Source organism: Mustela nigripes, chromosome 6 (assembly GCF_022355385.1).
Source record: "Mustela nigripes isolate SB6536 chromosome 6, MUSNIG.SB6536, whole genome shotgun sequence".
NCBI classification, from domain to species: Eukaryota; Metazoa; Chordata; class Mammalia; order Carnivora; family Mustelidae; genus Mustela; species Mustela nigripes.
The window spans coordinates 9688761-9710331 of NC_081562.1; the positions used below are offsets into that span (position 1 = coordinate 9688761).

Consider the following 21571-nt stretch of genomic DNA (forward strand, 5'->3'; position numbering starts at 1 on the left):
GATGCGGGACTCGATCCCAGGACCCTGAGATCATGACCTGAGCTGAAGGCAGCGGCTTAACCCACTGAGCCACCCAGGCGCCCCTCGTTTTTGAGTCTTAAAGGGGCTTAGGGACTCCCGTGGGACCCTCCATTCAACATGTGCTCCCATCCCGGAAGGTGAGAACTTGCTGGTGGTTGCCATGGTGGCAGTCCCAGCAGGATCAGCTCCCGATTTCCGCCCCCCGCCACCCCCTTTGTCTTTGACTTTCCCTCTTAGGGTCTTGGCCCCTTGTGGCTGGCCCTCCCCTGAGAAGCTCCTATTGGAGGGTCCCCACATGAATGTCCCCCAAGGAGATGCTTACTTGGCTCTTTCCTTTGAGGCATTAGCCCCTGACACACGTCCTCAGCCTGCCTCCTGGCCCTCACAGGGGGACACTCTGGCCCACCTGACACCCGGGTGCCCTCAGGCAAAGCCAGGACAGCTCTGTTCTTGTACAGTGGGAAGGCCTTTGGGGGGCGGGTGTGGTGGGGTCCAGCGGCGAGGCTCCCTTCCCTGCTCCCCGCCTCCCTGACCCCTGTGTCTCTGCTCCCCTCTGCAGTGAGAGTGAGTCATGGAGCTGCGTGTGGGGAACAAGTACCGCCTTGGAAGGAAGATCGGGAGTGGGTCCTTCGGAGACATCTACCTGGGTAAGTGTCCCTGACTCCAGCCTGGTGTCTCTGGGGCCCCTGGGACAGTGCCAGAGACAAGTAGGAAGAAACCTGTCGGGACTTCAGGCTGTCCAGCCAGAACTTGGCTCCGGCCTCCAGTGGCACATTTTTGGTCATTTTGTCCCCAGGGCCATGCCAGGTAGGGAGAGAAGCAGCAGGTTGGGGGTGAGGCTGACCAGGGGAGTGGGGTCACACAGTCAGGGTGGGGCGGGGTTCCCGCTTGCTGCAGGCTGGACGCAGGAGGGTATTTTTAGCTCTGGTTTCCAGCTGCAGATGACCTGGGTCTCCAGCTGGGCGTGGGAAGGCCCAGGCTGGGGTAGCACCCCTGTTTCTTGCCTCCTGGGGGAAGGATGCTGGTAGACAGAAGAGGCCTGGGCTATCGCTCAGCTCCCAGCTGGGCCCCCTCCTTCTGCTCTGGCCCCTGGAATTCAGCCCAGGCTGGCTTCGGAATGACAGTGACGCAGGCTCTCCCAGTAACCTCTGGGTAGGGGTGGGGGTAGGGGTCTGGTCAGAGTTTTCAGGATCATTCTCTCCGGATGGGCTTCCTGTTGAAAGTCTGAGTTTGCGCTCCTGTTGTCATTTTTTTTTTTTTTTTTTTTTTTTTTTAAAGATTTTATTTATTTATTTGTAAGAGAGAGAGAGTGAGAGCGAGCACAGGCAGACAGAGTGGAAGGCAGAGTCAGAGGGAGAAGCAGGCTCCCTGCGGAGCAAGGAGCCCGATGTGGGACTCGATCCCAGGACGCTGGGATCATGACCTGAGCCGAAGGCAGCTGCTTAACCAACTGAGCCACCCAGGCGTCCCTCCTGTTGTCATTTTAAACAAACCGCTGACATCTCAACCCCGTTCCTCAGCCTGGCAGAGGAGAGGCGCCTGCCTTCACATGCTACCTTCTCAGCTGCTCGAGCGCATGCGTGGTCGGGAGCCACGGCCCTTCCCCTGCAGTTGCTGGTCTGGAGGGGAGAGCCTGTGGCGGTAGTTGCGAGTGGGAATTGATAGCGCAGGGTGTCGAGCCCCTAGGGTTTGGCCTCATTCCTGTCTCTTGGCCGCTCTTTCCCTCCTTGGAAAAGCAAAGTAAATCATTTCTGTCCTGGGCAGAGAAAAACAACAAGGCCTTGTGCTGTGCTTGCTGGTTCTGAACCCGGGAGGCAGGGGGCGTTCTCTTACCCAGCGGTCTGGGTCTCTGCTCTCTTGGGGTATGAACTCTGCTTCTCTGTGAGCTGCCCTCTGCCCCATCAGAGAGGACAGGGAGGGGACACTGTCTGAGCACGTAGTTGGTGCTGGGCAGGCTCCTCTTTGTGGTTGCCCCACACAGCAGCAGGTCGAGCTGGAGCCCTTCTGTTCTGCAACCAGCCAGAAGCAGGTGCGGCGCAGTCCGGCTGGCCTCCCGCTGCTTCTCTTGCCCGCTAGAAAAGGCAGCCCTTGCACCCGTGTGAGTGCCAGAGTGTGACAGAACATGGGAGGGAGACATCAGACAGACCCGAGTTCCAGACCTGGCTTTGTGCAGCCGTTGGGAACGTCAGGTAGCTGCTCTGTGCCTCAGTGTCCCCATATGGAAAGTTCATGGGATAATGAGGCCTGACTGACCAAGGGCAAAAAGAGGGAGCAGTGGCTTTTGGCACAGATGCACATCTGCTCCCAGGAAACATCTAGTCCAGGGCCTTCTTCCTGTAGAAGGGAACAGAAGCCCTGAGAGGGGAGGGGCAGGCCAAGGTCATTTGGAAAGCTAGTCCCTGGTCCCTGTGGAGAAACCTCCCTGGGGGCAGGACTTCCTGTTTATCTAGTTCATTTTGAAAACCCGGTCTAGCTTTACTCCTCTTTGTATAGGCTCCGGAGTAAATTCTACCAGGGCTTGGGGGCTGGCTTTTCTTGCATAGCTGTATGCCCTTGAATGGATGGTGACCTCCGCTGGTTTTGGCTTCCCCATCGGTAGAATGGGGTCAGGAGGCCTGCGAGGTGGTGAGCGGTGATGAGACCCCAGTGTGCACACCTGCGCATGCTCGGCCCAGCTGTGGCGCTCTTCTGTTGTGTCCTCCGCCAGCCCGAGGTCTTTTTTGGAGATTTGCTACTGTCAGAGGATTTGGGTCCACTTGGGCCTGAGTGGGGGTGGGGCAACAGTTCTGCCTGGAGAGCAGTTCACCTGTCCAGCCTCTGCTGGGTGCTCAGGCCCAGGGGACCCTGGCCTGATGCTGTGTCCTGCCTCCTCCTTCCTGGGCTCCTGTCGCGTTGCTGCGGGGACAGTGGTGATTGTAGGGCCTCCCCGGCTGGCCTCGCTGGCTCCCTTTGTTCAAAGCCCTGGCCACATTCTTGTCACTGGTGCCAGTGCCAGGGCCCGACTCCAGATGGCCTCTGCAGGTGGGGCTGGGCGCGGCCTCCAGGCCCTGCTTTCCAGGATCAGCCACAGGCAAGTACTGGGTGGATGTGGCTGCAAGGCCCGTGGCCTCTCATGACGGTCTCGGGGCAGCTGCACAGGGTCCAGAAGTAGCCGAGACTGTGTCCCCTCTGCCACCACTGGCTGTGCGCCCTCAAGAGCTCCCTGTGCTTTACTCGTGGTCTCTGTTTCTCAGCTCTAATCGGCGGGGCATCGGTCTCCCCGGGGTCCTGTCTTGTTTGTCCGTGTTGGTATCTGAATGAGCCCTGGTGTGCGCTTGGTCACCCCCTCTACCTACCCAGGGCTTCCCCAGGCCCCCGATCCTAGGGCTGGCCAGCTCCAGGCCCTTCTCTGTGTCCGCGTGTGTTTTCCAGACTGGCCCATCCTCCCATGGGGCCACTGTCCCTAATTGCTGGGTCACCTCTGTTGTCTCCCTCCCCCTGTTCCGGCATTTCCCGCTTAGAGTTCTCCTTTGCTGCCTCCATAGAGGATGAGTTGAGAGCTCGTCTGGGCAGGGCTGCCTCCGCTGGTCTGGGCCTCAGTGTGTCTGTTGATGGAATGAATGAGATGCTAGACAGTTGGGAGAGAGAAAAAAGCAGGGACTTTGGGGACTCACATTCAAAGCCCAGCTCTGCCCCAACAAGTCCTGTGACCTTGGGCCAGTTACTTAACCTTTCTGAGCCTCAGCAGTGGGAATTCAGGGAGACCAGAGAGAAGGCTGGTCGTCTCCAGACCGATCGGAAGCAGCTTGAGGGGCCCCTGCCGTGGTGGGAACCTGGGGGGTGCCATCCACTGTGGGTGTTTTCCAACACTCTCTAGGGACCCAGAAGCTTCACCTGAGAGCGAGCTCCCTGTCCTGGGGAAGTTAGTGTGGTGTTTGATCTCTTGGCCTTAAGTGTTTCAGTTTCTGTATGTGTCAGCTAGAGATACAAACAGTAATCCTTGCAGGATGGCGGGGGAGTTGGGGCAGGGTGGGGGGGGGGGTAAAAGGGCTCCTCCCACCTGCCCCTCCCCATCTCGGGGAAGGGTGTTCTCCGCAGCACCTCTCTTCCCTGCATCTGTCTGCTGAACCATAGTCCTGGGGGCCCTACGTTCAGAGTGTCTTGGTCTCTGCCCCCTGCTGGGTCTGGGGTCACCATCAGCTCTCATCTAGGTTTCCCTTGCCCCTCATGTTCTCTCCAGTCCTTTCTAACATGCCCGTGGGTCTGAACAGGGGTGGGGGTGGGGGGCGGGTTCGTCCCCCAGTCTGGGGACGTTTCTGATCGTTGGAACTGAGGGAAGAGGGGGTGCTGCTGGCAGCTGGTGTTAGGGACGCTGCAAGCCATCCTACAACGCACAGCACAGGTCCCACGACAAAGAATTGCGGGGCCCTAGATGTCAGTAGGGCGGAGGCTGTGAATCCCTCTAAAAAGGCATCCTTGCCTGGCCCGTGAAGTCTCAGGCTCAAGGCCAAGATCTTCACTTGGCATTTGAGACCCTTCTGATCACCTCTTCCACAGTCTCCCACAGTTGCCTCAAGCTCAGGCTGCAGCAAACCACTCAACTCACTATACCCCACTCCCAGCGGACCTTTGCATGTGCTGTGACCTCTGTCTGGCACAGTCCCGCTCACGCCTCCTAGAGCCTGTGCCACCTTTCTCCTCCCACTGGCCTGTCCGTGGTTAGGACACTGGGCTCATGTCTGAAACCCAGGGGCCTGTACTTACCAAGCCCAACTTCTGCTGAACACTTACTAGGGGCCAGGCACTCTTTTTTTTTTTTTTAAGATTTTATTTATTTATTTGTGAGAGAGAGAGAGAGCGTGCGCATGCGCACAAGTGGGCAGAGTGGCAGGCAGAGGCAGAGAGAGAAGCAGGCTCCCTGCCGAGCAAGGAGCCCGAGGCGGGAGGACCCTGGGATCATGACCTGAGCCAAAGGCAGTGGCTTAAGGGACTGAGTCCCCAAAGCGCCCTTGGGCCAGGCACTCTTGGCAGCCTGTTGATACCTCAGAACAGCCTCCCATGCCATGCCCTCCCTGCCTTTCAGAAACGTGCAGGGCCCTCCCCGGTGATGCATGCTGATGTGCCAGAAGCAGTTTACCATTTGCAAAGTACCTTTTCTCCACTTGCTCCCTGGATTTGGTGATCTGTTTTCTTACTAATTTTATTTTATGGGGTTCACAAATCAAAACACACAAAACCAAAAACCGAAACGCAAAAACACGCCGAGTGAAAGAAGCCAGTCACGAGGGATCACATATTGTATGCTTCCATTTAAAAGAAACGTCCAGAACAGGCAAACCCACAGATACAGAAAGTAGATGAGTGGTGGCCTGGAGCTGGGGTTTGGGGGAGATGCGGAGCGAAAACTGAAGGGGTCTGGGCTTTGGAGATGGTGAAAATGTTCTGAAGTTGCTTGAGGTGTGAATTGCACAGCCTTGCGAGTACACTAAAAACCACTGAATTGTACACTTTAAAGAAATAATCGTGTAGTACGTGAATTGTATCCCAACAGAGGTGTCGGGAAAGATGGCAGCCCATAATCTAGAATCCAGTAAAATGTTGTCCCCTCCTGGGCTAGGGGTCAGCGTAGCCCTGCCCGGCCCTCACTGGTTTCTCCTGCTTCTTTCCAGTGTTTTCTTATGTAGATACAACCAAACACAGATCAGTATGATTTCCCCCATCTTTTCATGTTTTTAAACTGGAGAGAGCATAGAATGCACACTGTTCTGTGCTTTGCTTTCTCACTTCCTGTATCTTTGAGATCTTTCCACTTCTGCACAGAGAGAGCTTCCTCATTCTTTTTCCATTGTATTCCGTGTTATTGATGGGCCATTCTTCATTTAACTAGGCCCTGGAATGATGGCCATCTGGGCTGTGTCCAAGTTCTGCTGTTGCAAACACCCCACAGCGGACCGCCTCATCCAGGCCCTTTCTGTACTCACTAGGGTGTTGAGTGCACCCCTAAACTGGGAGCCGGCTTATTCAGTTAACACATGGGCTCCTCGAGCCATGGTCCCCACCGCCCCACAGCCCTGTGTGGGACAGCGCAGGCGTCTCACCGCCAGACCTCCGCCAGGCACTGGTGGGGGAGCTCTTTGGGGACCATTTGCGTTACTCTCACAAGGAGGTTGAGCATCTCGCCATTTTTATATTAATGATTTCTTTCTCTTGAAGCATCTCTGTAGGTCCTTTACCCTGTTTGCTTTGAGCCTTTGGTCTTTTTCCTACTGGGGCATAGGAGCTGGTTAACATGTTAGTGCCATCATCCCCTTGCCACTGGTAAGTTACAGGGATATTTCATAGGACTTTGTGGCTGGTGTTTTGTTTGTTTTTTTTTTTTTAAGATTTTACTTATTTATTTGATAGACAGAGATCACAAGTCGGCAGAGAGGCAGGCAGAGAGAGAGGAAGGGAAACAGGCTCCCTGCTGAGCAGAGAGCCCGACTCGGGACTCGATCCCAGGACCCTGAGATCATGACCTGAGCCTGACCCAAGCCGAAGGCAGAGGCTTAACCCACTGAGCCACCCAGGGGCCCCTGTTGCTGTAGTTTTTGCCACAGAGAAGGGATTCCCATTTTAGATGGGATGGAGCCATTTTTATTTTATTTTTTTTCTTTTTCCTAAATGGCCTTTGGGTTTTAAATCAGGGATAAAAAGCTTTGCCTGCCCCAGAGTTGTAAGGCAATTCTCCCTTCTCTTCTTCTCAGATCTCATTGTTTTCTTTTTATTAAATGTGAGTAGATACAAAAGAAGGCATAGAGCCAGTACGCATGCTGTCAGGCCCCTTCCTCCCCTTCCCCTCAGAGGAGGACGTGCCTGTCACCGTGTAGGCCCCCCGCCGCCCCATGCTGTCCCCTCCTCTCCTTTCCCCTCAAAGGGAACCACCTTCTCCCTGTTGAAATTGTTCCCTTGTGTTAAAGAGTTTTGTTACGTTTGTATCCCTAGACCTAACCCCGTTCAGCATCGTATCTTTTCAACTGTGCCTGCCTTCTCCTGTCTCTTCCTCTCCTTCAACGGAGGTAAAATTTGCATAACACAATTAACCGTTTTTAAAATACACAATTCAGTGGTATTTAATACATTCCCAGTGTTGTGCAACCACCGTTCCTATCTAGTTCCCGCAAACATTTTCTTTTTCTTTTTTTGAAAGATTTTATTTATTCATCTGAGAGAGAATGAGGGAGCGCATGAGAGGGGGGAGGGTCAGAAGGAGAAGCAGACTCTGCTGAGCAGAGATGTGGGACTCGATCCCGGGACTCCAGGATCATGACCTGAGCCAGAGGCAGTCACTTAACCAACTGAGCCACCCAGGCACTCTCCCCACAAACATTTTCATCACCCCAAAAGAAAACCCCATACCCGTTAGGTAGACACACCCTCTTTCCTCCTCCCCACCCCTGGCAATCACCAGTCAACTTCTGGGCTCTGCCGATTTACCTATTCTAGACAGTTCCTATAATAAATCCTACATCTCTGTTTTGGTGTCTGGCTTGTTCACATAGCACGTTTGCAGGGTTCATCGACGCTGTAGCACGTATCAGTCCTTCATTCCTTCCTGTGGCTGAATAACATCCCGCTGCGTGGAGAGGAGCATTCAGTTTGTCCACACTGCCCGTTGCTGGGCACTGGCTTGTCTTCACCTTGGGTTCTCGTGAATGGTGTGGCTCCTTGCTCTCTCGGACAGCATGTTAAGATGCTGGGAGCCAAGATGCCTGGGTGGCTCAGTTGGTTAAGCGTCTGCTCTCTGCTTGAGTCAGGATCCTGGGGTCCTGGGATTGAGCCTGCCGAAGCAGGCTCCTTGTTAGCGGAGAGCCTGCTTCTCCCTCTGCCTGCTGCTTCCCCGCTTGTGAGTGCGCTTTCTCTCTCTCTGACAAATAAATAAATCAAATCTTAAAAAAAAAATTGCTGGGAGCTGCCCACCAGCTGCCCGGAGCCAGTATCCGTTCCTTTGCCCTGCCCTGTGGTCTTCTCTCCGACTGCTTGGCAACTTAGCTGTTCTGATGTCAGACTTCAGGAGTCATGACATTTTTGTCTTCCTGGAGCTCCCGTGTTTCTGAAGGACAGATGCTCGGGAGTGGGCTTGTTTGGGAGAGGGTTTGTGTGTATTCAACTCTACTGGGTAAATGCCAGCTTGGTTTTCAAAGTGACTGTGCAGGGGTGCCTGGCGGCTCAGTGCCTGGCAGCGTGTGACTCTTGATCTCGGGGTTGTGAGTTCGAGCCCCATGTTGGGTGTAGAGCTTACTTAACAACAGCAAAAAGGCAAAGTGGCTATGCTCACTTATACCCCACCTTTTTCTTTTTTCCACACAAACTTTGGCTTCACTTGGGATTTCTGGTGTGTGTGGGGTGAACTATAGTATCTTTTCTCAGATGGCCAGCCAGTGGTTCTGGGGCTGCTTATGGCAGAGCCTCATCTTGTCCCCTGACTTGAGACGCAGGCTTTCTCCTGTCCTGCAGTCTTCTGGGCTGGTGTCCTCCCCTGGCTCTTCTGCTCTGTGTGTGTGTGTGCTAAGGCTCCACAGTTTCAGTCACCCCTGCTGCAGTGACACTTGGCCTCTCTGTCCCTCAGTTTGGCCCCTGGCCTCTAACTCAGCCCACTCAGTATTAGAGCTGGGGAAACTGAGGCAAGGCACAGTTTGGGTTTGGGTCTTTCTTGGAACTTCTTGAGACAGAAGCTTGCCCCACTCCCTTCTCTCCTCCTTAGCCCTGACATCCCACTGACCTCACTCCTCTCCAGCTCAGGGGCTCCCACTCTCCAGGGTAAAATTCCTCTCCCGTGATCTGTGAGCCGTCTGCAGCCCATCTCGCCTCCCTTCACATCTGACATTCTGGCTGCACCAGCCTGTGGCTCTGTGACGTGTCCGCAGTTCCTCCTGGCCTTCCCCTTGCACATGTGCTCTTCCCACCCTGCCCTCCCGCCCCAACTGGCCCAGGGGTCCGCTCTGTGCCCACAGTCCCTCCACTTCCCTTGGATGCAGTGCAGGGCCCTCTGCCGCTCTTCTGTCGTCCCCCAAGGGGTGCTGAGCTGCTCAGGCACAGACGTCTGACTTGGCCCTGACGTGAGGCCAGCTGCCTGGCCGAGCGTGACCCAGGTCCCCTGTGCCCTCCCCCGCCCCTGGCAGGTGCCAATATTGCCTCTGGTGAAGAAGTTGCCATCAAGCTCGAGTGTGTGAAAACGAAGCACCCGCAGCTGCACATCGAGAGCAAGTTCTACAAGATGATGCAGGGAGGAGGTGAGGGCTGGGCGGGACCTGGGGGCGGGGCCTGAGGCGCTCTGGGGGCGTGCATATATGCGCATGTGTGCAGGGGGCGGTCCCACGCTGACAGCCACTATTCTGGCCCTCAGTGGGAATCCCGTCCATCAAGTGGTGTGGAGCGGAGGGGGACTACAATGTGATGGTCATGGAGCTGCTAGGGCCCAGCCTCGAGGACCTCTTCAACTTCTGCTCCCGCAAGTTCAGCCTCAAGACGGTGCTGCTCCTGGCGGACCAGATGGTGAGTCCCCCCCCCCCCCCCCCCATCAGTCCTCCGCAGCCAGGGACTGTGGGCCCTGCTGGGCTTGTGGCTTCCCTTCCAGCTTCTGTTTCCCCACCGGGCACAGGGTACTAGCCCTGCCTTCTGCCTCTGAAGGATGCCACAGCAGGAGGTAGTGACAGGGATATAGGACAGCCTTGCTGCCTGGACCAGGACCAGGGGACATTGACCATTGACTGTAGAATGGTGGTGTGGGGGGCGTGAAATGCAGATCTGTAGGCCTCCTGGGTTGGGGTCCTGGAGTAGACCTAGTACTCTGCCCTGGGATGATTTTTTTTTTTTTAATTTTTAAAGATTTTATTTATTTATTTGGTAGAGATCACAAGTGGGCAGAGAGGCAGGCAGAGAGAGGGGGAAACAGGTTCCCTGCTGAGCAGAGAGCCCGATGAGGGCCCCATCCCAGGACCCTGAGATCATGACCTGAGCCGAAGGCAGAGGCTCAACCCACTGAGCCACCCAGGCGTCCCTGGGATGATTCTAAAGCTAGTGATCACACAGACCTGGCTTGCACCCCGGTGTGCTGACTCTGGGTGATCACTAAGCCTCTGTGTCTCCCCTTTGCTGGGCTGTTGCGGGATCAAGGGGGACACCACACAGTGCCTGGACCAGAGCAGATGCATGCCTACTGATAAGCAGCTCTTCGATCCTAGCATCCTTTATAAACTCAGGATAGGAAACCTTTTTAAAAAGAAAAAAGCATAGGATTTGGGACCCGGAATGATACACGGACGGGGCTCCCGTTAGGCAGGGTCTGGGTCTGCGGCCTGCGCACCAAAAGTCTGTAGACCCTGCAGTTTCAGGCTACATGTGTGTGTGTGGGGGGGGAGGAGCGTTGTCAGATTCCCCCAGGATTGGACACAGTAGGTAATACTCAGCCAAGCCAGATGTTTGTTCTCAGAAGCCTGAGACCGACCCAGAGAAGGAATGGACTTGCCAGAGAACGTACCATGTACTTATATGTTAATTTTAGTTTCTGACATAGTGGTGAAAGACAGGGTCTGTGTGTCTGCTTGACTTTGGTGACCTTGGCAAGCTAGGGCACAGAGCCTGTCTTTTGTCCTCCATCTCTGTCACCCCAGCTGATTTGAGGCTTCACTGGTACTCCTCCCTCTCCTCACTTCCCCCACAATCTGATTGCTAGAACAACCTTCGACATGCCCCTCTACCTTCGGCTCCTCTAGTCCGATGCGGACGTACAGCTGGGCAGCAGAGGCTTCCTTGTGGGCCCAGATGCCTTTCCAGGCTTTGTTTCTAGATCTTACCATTAGCTTTCCTACCTTGCTCTCTCCCCACTCCGTCTCACAGTAACCTTGGTGAACTCCTCTTTCACAATTCCTGTCTGTGTCACTTCCTCCAGGAAGCTCTCTCTGACCTCCCCCTTGAAGTCATCCCACACAGCTGCAGAGACAGATCTTTCTCTCCTACCCAAGGCAGGGATCACGGATGTGTGTCTTCTGTCCTCACCGCCCCAGCCCTCAGGCCCCACTGCAGGGTCTGGCCCTGACTGCTCGGTAGAAGCACACACCCAGACAGCTCGCTGAATGCCTCGCTGTCCCCTCCCCCAGATCAGCCGCATCGAGTACATCCACTCCAAGAACTTCATACACCGGGACGTCAAACCTGACAACTTCCTCATGGGCTTGGGGAAGAAGGGCAACCTGGTGTACATCATCGACTTCGGCCTGGCCAAGAAGTACCGGGACGCCCGCACGCACCAGCACATCCCCTACCGGGAAAACAAGAACTTGACCGGCACTGCCCGCTACGCCTCCATCAACACCCACCTGGGCATTGGTGAGTGCGGGGCCCTGCCTCTCTGCGGCTGGAGGTATTCCCCCCATTGTTGCCACAAAGTCAGGTTTTCCCCTTCAGGACAGCTGTAGCATGGCCACAACCTTAAGATGCCTGATTTCAGCCCTATAGCAACCCAGGCAGGTGTCCGCTTTCCATTGTGGGGGGACACGGGTTCACGGGTGCTTGAGGTACTGGAGTCACATTTGACCCTGGCCTTGTCTGAGGCTGCACTTGTGCCCTGTCCCCAGAGGGGGCTGGCAAGGAGGCCCCGGGCTGCCTGCTCTCTAGCTGCTGAATGCGGAGGCGCCTGAGCTGGAGAAACTAGGCCCTGATTGAGTAGGAGAAGCTGGGCCCCACATCTTTTTCTGTAGAAGGGTGACTGTAACCTGTGTCTCTGCCAGAGTCACAGCTAGCTGGTGGGCCAGGCGGTGGGGTGAGGAGGTGTGGGCGATGCCCCTCAGTTGAGGAGCATGTCCTGGAGGAGGGGGGCCTGGTCCCTGTTGGCTAGGAGCCCCCGCAAACCCCCCCCTCACCCTGTCCTTGATTCCGTGCAGAGCAAAGCCGTCGAGATGACCTGGAGAGTCTGGGCTACGTGCTCATGTACTTCAACCTGGGCTCCCTGCCCTGGCAGGGCCTCAAAGCGGCCACTAAGCGCCAAAAGTACGAGCGCATCAGTGAGAAGAAGATGTCGACACCCATCGAGGTCCTCTGCAAAGGCTACCCCTGTGAGTAGCCCCGTGGGGATGGCGGCTGGCCGGGGAACCCTTCAAGGCCTCCCTGAGGGGAAGACAGGGCCACCCAGCCCTCACTGGACCCCCGCTGCCCCAGCTTCAGAGCATTGGTCACAGGCTGGCTGTCACTGCTCGGGCCCCTGCTCCCGCCTCATCTCATGAAGGCTTTGAGTAAGAAAAGCTCGTTCTTCCTCGCCCTGTGAGGCCCCTTCACCACCCATGCAGAGGCCCCTTCTGACACGTGGGCGCACCACACGTGTGGGGGTTCCCCGCATCAAGCAGTTCTCTGGGACACTGTTGGGTGCCCTCTAGCTTGACTCCATTTGACACGGTCTGCCTAGAGACAGTGGGAGATCCCACAGTTCGGGGCTCCGTCCCACGAGAGCCTCCCCCCTGCCCCCCGCCCCAGCCCCAGAGGTCGGTCACAAGTCCAGCTTTCTACCTGCTGGTGGTCTGACCGGCCGGCTGCGAGTCTGAGGTTCCCACGTTCCCCCCTCCCCCAGCACGGGTGAATTTGCTAGAGCAGCTGCAGGACTCAGGGAAACTCCTCTGTGTGGCAGCTTATGAAAGGCCACGATAAAGAATGTAGATGAACGGCCAGATGAAAAGATAACAGAGCGTGAGGGCTGCAAAGGGCCTGAGCACAGAGACTTCTGTCCCCATGGAGTTGGGGCATGTCACCCTCCTGTATGGGGATGTGTTCACCAACCTGGAAGCTGTCCAAACCCCATGCTGTTGGGATGTTTATGGAGGCTTCCTCGTGTAGACAGAAGTGAGTACTAACTCTGTTTCCAGGCCCTCTCCCTTCTAAAGAAGTGTTTGGGGATGGACGCTGGAAATTCTAAGCTTCTAAACGTGGTCTTCGGCTTGGTCTTTCTGGTGACCGGCTCCCACCCATCCAGGAGCCATTTAGGAGGCCACCCAGAGTCACCTCATTGGAACAAAAGATGCGCCCAGTGCTGTTAGCATTTAAGGGTTTGTGAGGGTTTGAGGAACTCCCCGTGCCAGGGACGGGCCAGAGGCCAGTGTGCATTTTCTGTTCATCCCGGGGGCTGCCCCGGCCCTGCTTTTCGGAGGAGGAGGTGGAGGTTTGCCTCCTGTGGCTTCAGTCATGTTGGGAGCTCCCCCTGGGCCCTTGACTGTCCTTTGGATTTTAGGACAGCTCTTGACCTGCCATCTGCATGCTGCTCCCCAGAGTGACTGGCAAGAGCAGGTAGAGCCGTGGCCTGTGGCCCTGGGATGCCCTTGCTGCGAGGGGGCGCGCGCTCCTAACTCCCGGCCCTCCACGTCGAGTCTTCAAGGCTCTGCTCCCTGGCATGCAAGGGTTTTAGCGCCGTAAGGAGGACCATCGTTCTGCTCTGTCGTCCTCTTGTCCCCTCTGAGACTGAGAGCCTTTGGAGGGACCTCGGGTGGGTAGGACAATGCGGGCTGTGGGGGTGGGGGCCCCGGGAGCCTGGGCCTCATGGCGGTCTTTTCTGCGCCCCCTGCCAGCCGAGTTCTCCACATACCTCAACTTCTGCCGCTCCCTGCGGTTCGACGACAAGCCCGACTACTCGTACCTGCGCCAGCTCTTCCGCAACCTCTTCCACCGGCAGGGCTTCTCCTACGACTACGTCTTCGACTGGAACATGCTCAAATTCGTGAGTCACCTGGAGGCCAAGGCGGGCTTGGGGGACTGGACAGGGAAGGCCCCGACTCCTAAGGCCAAAGTGACCCTGTGGCGGGTGGGGCTCCCGACAAGTGGGGGCTCTGAGCCGGACAGTGCACGTGACCTCGCTGGGCTCCCGGAGTCCCCGTGGTCTTCCCACTCTAGCCTCATCTGTGCTGAGCGCGTGTGCCGCCGCGGGCAGTGGGGCCCAGGCAGGGCACCGCCTCCCTCCAGGCCCAAGAGGACCTGGCCGGGCCTTGAGTCCCTCCTAGGTGCCCTCGGGAGGGCGTGGATGGCGCTGGCGGGCCCTCCGGCTGTCCTGATTGTCGCCTACACCACCCTGCTCTTGCTGTCCTGCACGCCCCAGGCAGCTGCCTTCACCGTGGCCCCTCTGGCCAGCCTGGACCCATTCATTGTGGTTTCTTTCTTCCTGGTCATGGGACCCTGGGTCTTGCTAGGCGGTTGCTCTGTCTCCCTTTTTTAAGGGTTTTGGGGGTCGGGGGCGGTGGGGAGAAGCGTCAGCCCGTCAGCAGTGCCCAGAGCTCCGGAATCTGTGAAATCGTGTGTCTTGTTTCACGTTTCTTCTGGAAAAGGGGGCTTCCTCGAGCCAGGCTCAGCCCCGTGACAACGAAGCCATTGCGCTGCCCTGTCCCTGTCCCTGTCCCTGTGCCGGGCCCACGTACTCACCCTCATACTGGTAAGGACCCTCAGAGGCCCGGCCTTTCCAAGATTTACCGCGTGGCTGGGCAAGCACAAGAGGCTGAGCCTCTGCTGTGCTCTCTGTCCCTTCCAGGTGCCCGGCGTCCCTGGGCACCCAGGGCCCTCCAGATAGGCCCGTGGAGGAGGTGGAGGAGCTGCCCCCCCAAAACTACTGGCCTGTGGTCTGGACTCCGGGGCCCCAGTTCTGACGTCACCAGATGTGTCTGAGCCCATCGGGGCCAGGCCTGAGGAGGTGTCCCTTGGCATGGTGGGGTGCAGTGGAGAGGGAGTGGTGAAGGCCCTGCCGTGAGATTCTTGGGGATCAATCAGCTGCCTCATGAACGGAGCCTGAAGAAGGGATGATGTTCACTGCCCTGGAGGGCCTGGTGGGAATGGGCACCAAGAATGGCCTCAGCAAGACCCCGATGGTGGCCTCTGTATTGAACCTGAACTCGTTAAGCGCCCCCACCTGTACTGCACCTCATGCTGTTGTGCTTCTCCTTTCGTGGCGGACACCAGATGCCCAGGACCTGAGGGTGGCTTCTGGATGCAGGGCTCAGCACCTGGGCTCGCGGCCCTCTTCTCTTTGGGGCTTGGGTGGGGACTTGGTACTGTACCCTAAGGAGTCTGACAGAGATCGGGCGGAGAGCTACGGTCCCACAGGCCAGGGGACTCGGGTGGGGGTGGGCGATGGGCAGTGGGGCACCTTCTGGCCCAGACCTCCTAGCTGGGAGTGTGGCCGAGGGCCAGGGGCCGGCTCTTCTCGCCCAAAGGGTGTTCATTGCTCAAGGCATCTGGACGCTGGGCACTGCCCCCATCTGTGTGGAAAGTCATCCCTGGGTCGGCTTCAGGGATGGGCTTGGCCCTTCCTCGCAGTATAGCTCCGAGAACGGGTTTTACGTTGTCTTGAGGCTTGCGCCATGCAATATGGTAGCTGGTGGCTACGTGTGGCTAATTTTTAATTAACTAAAATTAACCAAAACTGAAAACGTAGCTCCTCAGTCAAATTTGCTGCGTTTCAAGTTGTCTGGAGCCGCAGGTGGCTGGTGAGTGGCTATCAGATCCAACAAGGCAGACGTGAACATTTCCGTCATCACAGAAAGTTCTGTGGGGCAGTGCTGCTCTAGATGGCTCCTTACAGAACCTCTCATGGGACCATCCAACTGACAAGATCTCCTCTCAAGCCCGGCCAGGAGCACCCTCCCTGCCCACTGCTGGCACTTCGACCCCTCCCCGGGGTCCCCTTCGAGGCAGGCTCTGGAGTCAGGAGCCGAACAGAGGTGCCCACAGCCTATTCTGCACCAGTCTCTGACTTGGGGGGCCTGGATTTGATCGCTGGGCACCTTTGAGCCCATCACCCCATGGTGAACTCCACTTGATCTCCAGGGGCCCGTTGGCAGAAGCATCTGCAGACACGCAGTGGGGACCTTCCATGCCATCATCCCAAGGCCAGGCCCCGGTGCACTTACCAGCACCTACCTACAGACCAGACACCATGCTGGGCACCCAGGCCTACGGACTCCTGGGGGAAGGATCCCACCCCTGACTGCGAGCGGCTCTCCCTGAAGTAGCCACCCCATTCAGCATCACGGCCCTGGGACCTCTGGCCCCCTGGAGCCTGGGCCGTTGCAGTCAGCACACGGAGGCACTGTTTTCCGAGGTCCAACCAGCAAGCCCAGAGGATACTCAGTGTAGCCAAGGACAGGGGTCTGCACTACAGGGCTGGGTGATTGTGTGACTTTGATGTTGACTTTCTGTGTTTCCTGTGGGCAAATAAAAGCCAAGAAACCTCTCCGGTGTGCATTTCTTGAGGCGTCACTGGTTGGATGGAAACGTGGAAAGTAGCTCCTCCTGCTCCGGGGCTGGCCTTGACCTGAGCCTGCTGGGGTCAGGGTGTAGCCCTCTGCGCAGTCACTCACCCCTGGCCTGTACCCCTCTGAGTGGACCCCTTGTCTTCACTAGCCTCAGTTGGCCCAGGCCAGGGGTGGGCTTGTCCCCCACCAGGCCCACAGGTTTCCTGAATGGGGCTGCAGCTCTTACACAGGCCTGCTCTGTTTCTGGGGCTCGGGTGCTCTCTGCCTGTCGCTCTCTCTGTCACTGACGGGGGAGCCCGGGGTCCGGGGTGGGGCTGGGTGGAGACCGGAGTCAGGAGCTAGAGCCTCGGGAGTTCCAGGCCTGCCCTGTCAGGCTTGTGGGTGGAAGGACTGGGGATGTATGTCCCTCCTAAGCATTCTGGGGGTGCAGAGTAGGATCGGGGGGACAGAGGCCTGGATTTAAATCCTGGCTCTGCCCTGAGCTGTGTGAGCCCACACAGGTCACGAGGGCTCCTTGGGCCTCGACGCCTCACTAGGGTTCAGGGATCATTCTGCTCCCCAGCCCCTATCTCTTGGAGTTGCTTAAAGGCAAGGGCCGCCCCCAGCCCTCGTTTCCAAGGACAGCAGGGCCTTCCCGGCCAGGTGCCCGGGAGAGACGGGGTTGCAGGAGCCTGCGCCCCGTGGCCCATGACCAGCGCCCCCCCACTCAGCCTGCAGCTCTCTCCTCCACAGATGCGGCCCCCCTCATGCCAGCCCCCTGCCCTTCCCTGTGGACGACCCCAGGACCAACTAGGTAATGCGGCCAGACGCCGCTCCCATGCCGTGCTGCTCTCTCTGAGGCTGTCTCCTTTCCTCCTGCACTGGGGTGGCAGCGGCCGGAGGGCAGGTCCTGAGGGCTTCTGGAACCCTTGCGCCCCATCCTGCCTGTTGGGCCTCTTTTTCCTCCCGTGGGGGCGCCTAGCCCATTCTTTCTCGAGCTCCCCCTGAGCTCCTGTCTTGTCCCAGGGCCAGCGGCATCCGTGAGAGTCCCGGGGCCTCCCGGACCCCGCCTGCCGGAAGTCATTGCCGGCTCCAGGGATGGGGCAGGAACAGCCTTTGAAGGGATCCCCTGGCTGGTTCCCTGGTTCAGACGCTGGCCCTGCTTTTAGCTAGCCTTGTTCCTCTTTCTCTGGGTCTCTGAACACCTGCCCTGCTTGTTTGGAAACTTGGAGGGGCTGAGGGCTTTGGAACACAGCAGGGACCTGGGTTGGGAGGGCCAAGGAGTGCGCTTCGTCCTCTGGGGCATTAGCCCTCCCAGCTCCGCCTCCGCTCCTTGAGACCAGGGCAGAGTGCCCTCGGCCCGTCCCTCGGACCCAGCTTCCTCCTTCCTCCGGGTGTTTGTGCGGCCTTGTTTCTCTGTACTGTGTGTTTGGGAGTCGTTTTCAGGTCTCCCGCCTGGTGGGGAGGAGGTTGGACCAGAGCGTTTCCGAGCTGCCTCTTCCCCAGGGGCTCACCCGGCCTCTTTGCCGTACTCAGCCCCGTGGGAGGGCTGGACCTCACAGGCCTGACTGGGTCTCCTCTCTTCCCCGCAGGGCGCAGCCCGGAACCCCGAGGACGTGGACCGGGAGCGGCGAGAGCACGAGCGCGAGGAGAGGATGGGACAGCTCCGTGGCTCGGCGACCCGGGCCCTACCCCCTGGCCCGCCCACGGGGGCTGCCGCCAACCGGCTCCGCAGTGCCGCAGAGCCTGTGGCTTCCACCCCGGCCTCCCGCATCCAGCAAGCTGGTGAGCGGCGTGGGGGGCCCCTTGCACTGTGGGCTGGGCCCAAGGGGGGCCCGGGTAATGGGGGCCTGGACACTGATGGGGGGCCTCCCCCTGCCTCTCCCCCTCTAGGCAATACTTCTCCCAGAGCGATCTCACGGGTCGACAGAGAGAGGAAGGTGAGCATGAGGCTACACAGGGGGGCGCCTGCCAACGTCTCCTCCTCCGACCTCACTGGGCGGCAAGAGGTCTCCCGGATTTCAGCCTCACAGGTGAGCTGCCCTGGCTGCCGGCCTCCTCTGCCTCGCCACTGGGCCTGAGGGCCATGGCCTGGGGGAGTCTGGGCTCCAGCTTCCATTCTTGCCTCTCCAATGACTTGGAGCAGCCCCTTTTGTTGAGCAAGGGACCTGGCTTCATTTAATTTCCTGAGGTTGGCTTAGCCCCAGGGAGCAGAGTCGGAGCAGGCTCAGAGCAAGTGGTGGAGCTGGGATCCTGGCTTCATGGCCCGGGCCCCGCCCCTGTGGGCCACAGGGAGCTCATGGAGGAGGTGTCGTGGTCCCAGCCCTCAGGAAGTCCCCCTCAGGTCCCTCTCAGCACAGGGTGGAGGGATGGGCAGATTCTGCTGGTGGCCTCACTTGGGACCATGTTTGGACTCCGAAAGTTGGGAAGGGGGAGTCTGTAGTTGCCCAGGGATCTCCTGCAGAGGCGGCAGGAGACCTACCTTGGTCCTTTTGCTGTGGTGGGTGAGCCCCAGGACAGGCATGAGCTGGGAGTGTGGTGGCCCCAACTTGATGTCCATGTGACCCGGAGCAGCTGCTTTGTCTCTGAAGCAGCTCTGTCCTAGGGTCATTGAGGTCACACTCCCCTTCCCTTGGTTCCAGGGGCGGTGGGGGTGGGCAGGGAGCTCCGCAGTGGGGAGAGACTTGCCAGACCGCTGTCAGCAGCAGCCTATTCCCCCCCGACCACCCCATCTCTTGTGTTTCTCCTCCCAAAGACAAGCGTGCCATTTGACCATCTCGGAAAGTGAGGAAGAGCCACCATTGGACCAGTATTTGCTTAGGTGAGTCAGTATCTGCAGCAGAAGGAGCCCAGCCAGCTCTAGAAGCACCCATGGCCTCAGGGGGGGGAGTGGCAGGGCCCTCTCCCACCCGCACCCCAATCAACAGCTCTTGAATTGGCTCAGCCCAGCCCACACCAGCTAATTTCAGCTGGAAAAAGCCTCCCTCGGCCCTCAGGCCAGTCCTCCTTTCGCTGTCCTTCTGTTGGCTGTCCCTGCCCCCCTTCCAGTAGTCCCGCAGAGGAGTTAATCCTTAGGCTGATGCTCTCCCCCAGGCCTTTAGTCCTGCCTTAGCCCCCGGGCTGTTAAACAAGTCACTCCCATAAAGCACGTAGAACAGGGTTATGTACTTGGGGGTTTATCTGATGTAAAACAAGGCCCTTGGTGGCTTCCCAGAGCCCTTTGGCCAGTGTGAATCTCCGTGGGTCGCCTGAGGCCACGTGGGGGCCTGAGGAGCTGAAAGCAGGTCTCTGGAGCCTGGCTTGGGGAAGCGCAGGGCGCAGAGGGGAGGTTCTGGGAGGGGAGGGCTGTAGGGGGAAACGGCTGAGCTCCCTGGGGAATAGGTATGTGGCAGGGGGCTTCGCCAGCGTGGCCTCACACCAGGACTCCCTGAGCGTGAGGTGCTTTGCAGAAATTCATTCCAGGGCTAGAGCTGGGACGTGAAACAGGACTTGCCTTCGCTGGCTCTCAGGTCCGAGAACCAGTCCTTCCGTGCAGGGTGGGGCGGGTGTGTGGCTGCTCACCGAGAGGACAGAGGAGGGAGAGCGAGCTTGTTCTTCCCGTGAAAATGGAGCACCCACTGTGTCCCTGGAGAGCCTCGGGACAGGAGCATGGGGACTGCAGGTTATCTGGCGGATGGTGGCCAGAGGCAGACGTGCACCTGATCTGTCTTCTCTCCCCCTTCCAGTGTCTTCACTGTATTTTCTTTTAAAAACAACAACAACAAAAAGATGGGGGAAAAAACCACTCAAAAGAACAAAAAGAAAAAAACCCAGCATAAAACCGACGATGGATTTTCTGTTCTTTTTCTTTTTTTCTTTTTCTTTTTTTCCTTTTTTCTTTTTTCCTTTTTTTTTTTTTTTTTTTTGCCATTGGCAAGAAGATGGGATGCCTTCAGCACAGAGGATTCTTGTCCCTACGCATTTCCCATTGTCCACAACCTTCAGGCAGCCAAATGCCCCCCAGACATGGGGCTCCACACGCCAGGTGCCACGGCCGCGCCCCAGCCAGCACAGACACCGGCCGAGAGGGGCTGACTCCATGTTGGAGATGCCACTGGTCCTCGTGTGCCATCAAGAGGTGGCCTGAGGAGCCGGGGGAGGGGGGGAAACGGTGTGGTTGGTCGGGTCGGGGTAGATCCCACTGGGTGCTCTTGAGCCTTGGGACCCCAGGAGACAGGCACAGCTCCTACTGCCTTGAAATGACTGTGGCCGAATTTCTGGGTTGGGCTTTTTCCAGTGTCCCCTGAACGTCTGGGTCTCTTTGCTTCTCCAAGAAGACTTTGAGGAATGGGTGGCGAGGTGGTGGGGACTGGGATTCCTTGTGTGTGTGTGTCTGTCTGTCTGTGTAGCTCCCTGGACAGCAGGTGCCCTGCCCCACCTGCCTGGCGGACTTTCGGTTCTCACCCTCCTAACAAGGACACAGGGGTAGGCGGTGACTTTCCGTGGCCCCCAAGAAGGGCACAGAGGGTCCTTGTCACTACCGATCCCTGAGTCTGTCAGCAGCTTGTGGCAGCCCCATTCCCTTTCCGTGGTCTTAGGGCAGATCTGTGACTACTTCCAGAAAGCATCTGGCTCCTGGGTTATGAATGAATTCTCCGGGCAGGCCACACTCACCTGGCGCCCCACCCTTCCTCCCGTGTTCTGCCTCTCTCTCCAGGAGGAGCCTGGGGTCAGGGCTGGGCACCGGATTCATCCACCCCTCCTAGTTAACGCCCCCTTTTACTTTATTTTTGTTTGTTTTCTCCGTGTGTGTATTTCCTAATTTATTTACCTCTTTTGCCCCTTTTTTTTCTTCTCCTTTTTTTTTTTTTTTTTTTAAGAGCAAAGCTTTTTATTACTTTGTAATTTAAAAAACTGAAAAAAAAATACTGAAGAACTTTGGGGGGAATTTTGTACTTTTTTCCTGTGTAAATATTGGACTTTTTTGAGCTTTATTGTGGTTGTTAATTTGAAGTAATAAAGTAGAAAAGGATAAAGTGAAACGGACAGCCCTTGGTCCACATTTTTGCTCTGGGGGTTTCTCCCCAAGCAGGCCTGGGAGCAGGTGTGGCCGTTGGGGATGACTAGGCCAGTGATGGGTACCTCCCTGGGGTTACTTTACACCAGTGTTTCAAAAACTGTAGCCATGCTAGCTGAGGCCTCATTCAAGTGCAGACTGGTGTGGAGACTGAGTCTGCATCCTCCCAAGGTCCAGGGGATCCCACATGCCCAGGACCACACTACATAGGAAGGTTCAAAGCGCTCTTCACAACACGATCTTATACACACGAGAATTCTGAGTTCGGTCCTATTAA

The 21571-nt window shown here is 57.4% G+C and overlaps 1 protein-coding gene across 6 annotated transcripts in view; it reads left to right on the plus strand.

The window, feature by feature from the left end:
- Window positions 1-21263, plus strand: part of CSNK1E (casein kinase 1 epsilon) — a 31278-nt gene extending 10015 nt beyond the window's left edge. For 3 of the 6 annotated variants that reach the window (XM_059402004.1, XM_059402003.1, XM_059402005.1), the window contains exons 2-11: window positions 581-668; window positions 9162-9272; window positions 9386-9534; window positions 11139-11367; window positions 11922-12092; window positions 13590-13738; window positions 17831-18023; window positions 18132-18271; window positions 18994-19059; window positions 19964-21263. In XM_059402004.1, the coding sequence (XP_059257987.1) occupies window positions 593-668; window positions 9162-9272; window positions 9386-9534; window positions 11139-11367; window positions 11922-12092; window positions 13590-13738; window positions 17831-18023; window positions 18132-18271; window positions 18994-19026 (1251 nt within the window). In that variant the 5' untranslated portion in view covers window positions 581-592 and the 3' untranslated portion in view covers window positions 19027-19059; window positions 19964-21263. Of the gene's footprint in view, window positions 1-580; window positions 669-9161; window positions 9273-9385; window positions 9535-11138; window positions 11368-11921; window positions 12093-13589; window positions 13739-14339; window positions 14444-14539; window positions 16452-17830; window positions 18024-18131; window positions 18272-18993; window positions 19060-19963 lie in introns of those variants that run through there. The other 3 variants (XM_059402007.1, XM_059402006.1, XM_059402008.1) reach the window with 3 other exon arrangements.
- Window positions 21264-21571: the final 308 nt, after the last annotated feature.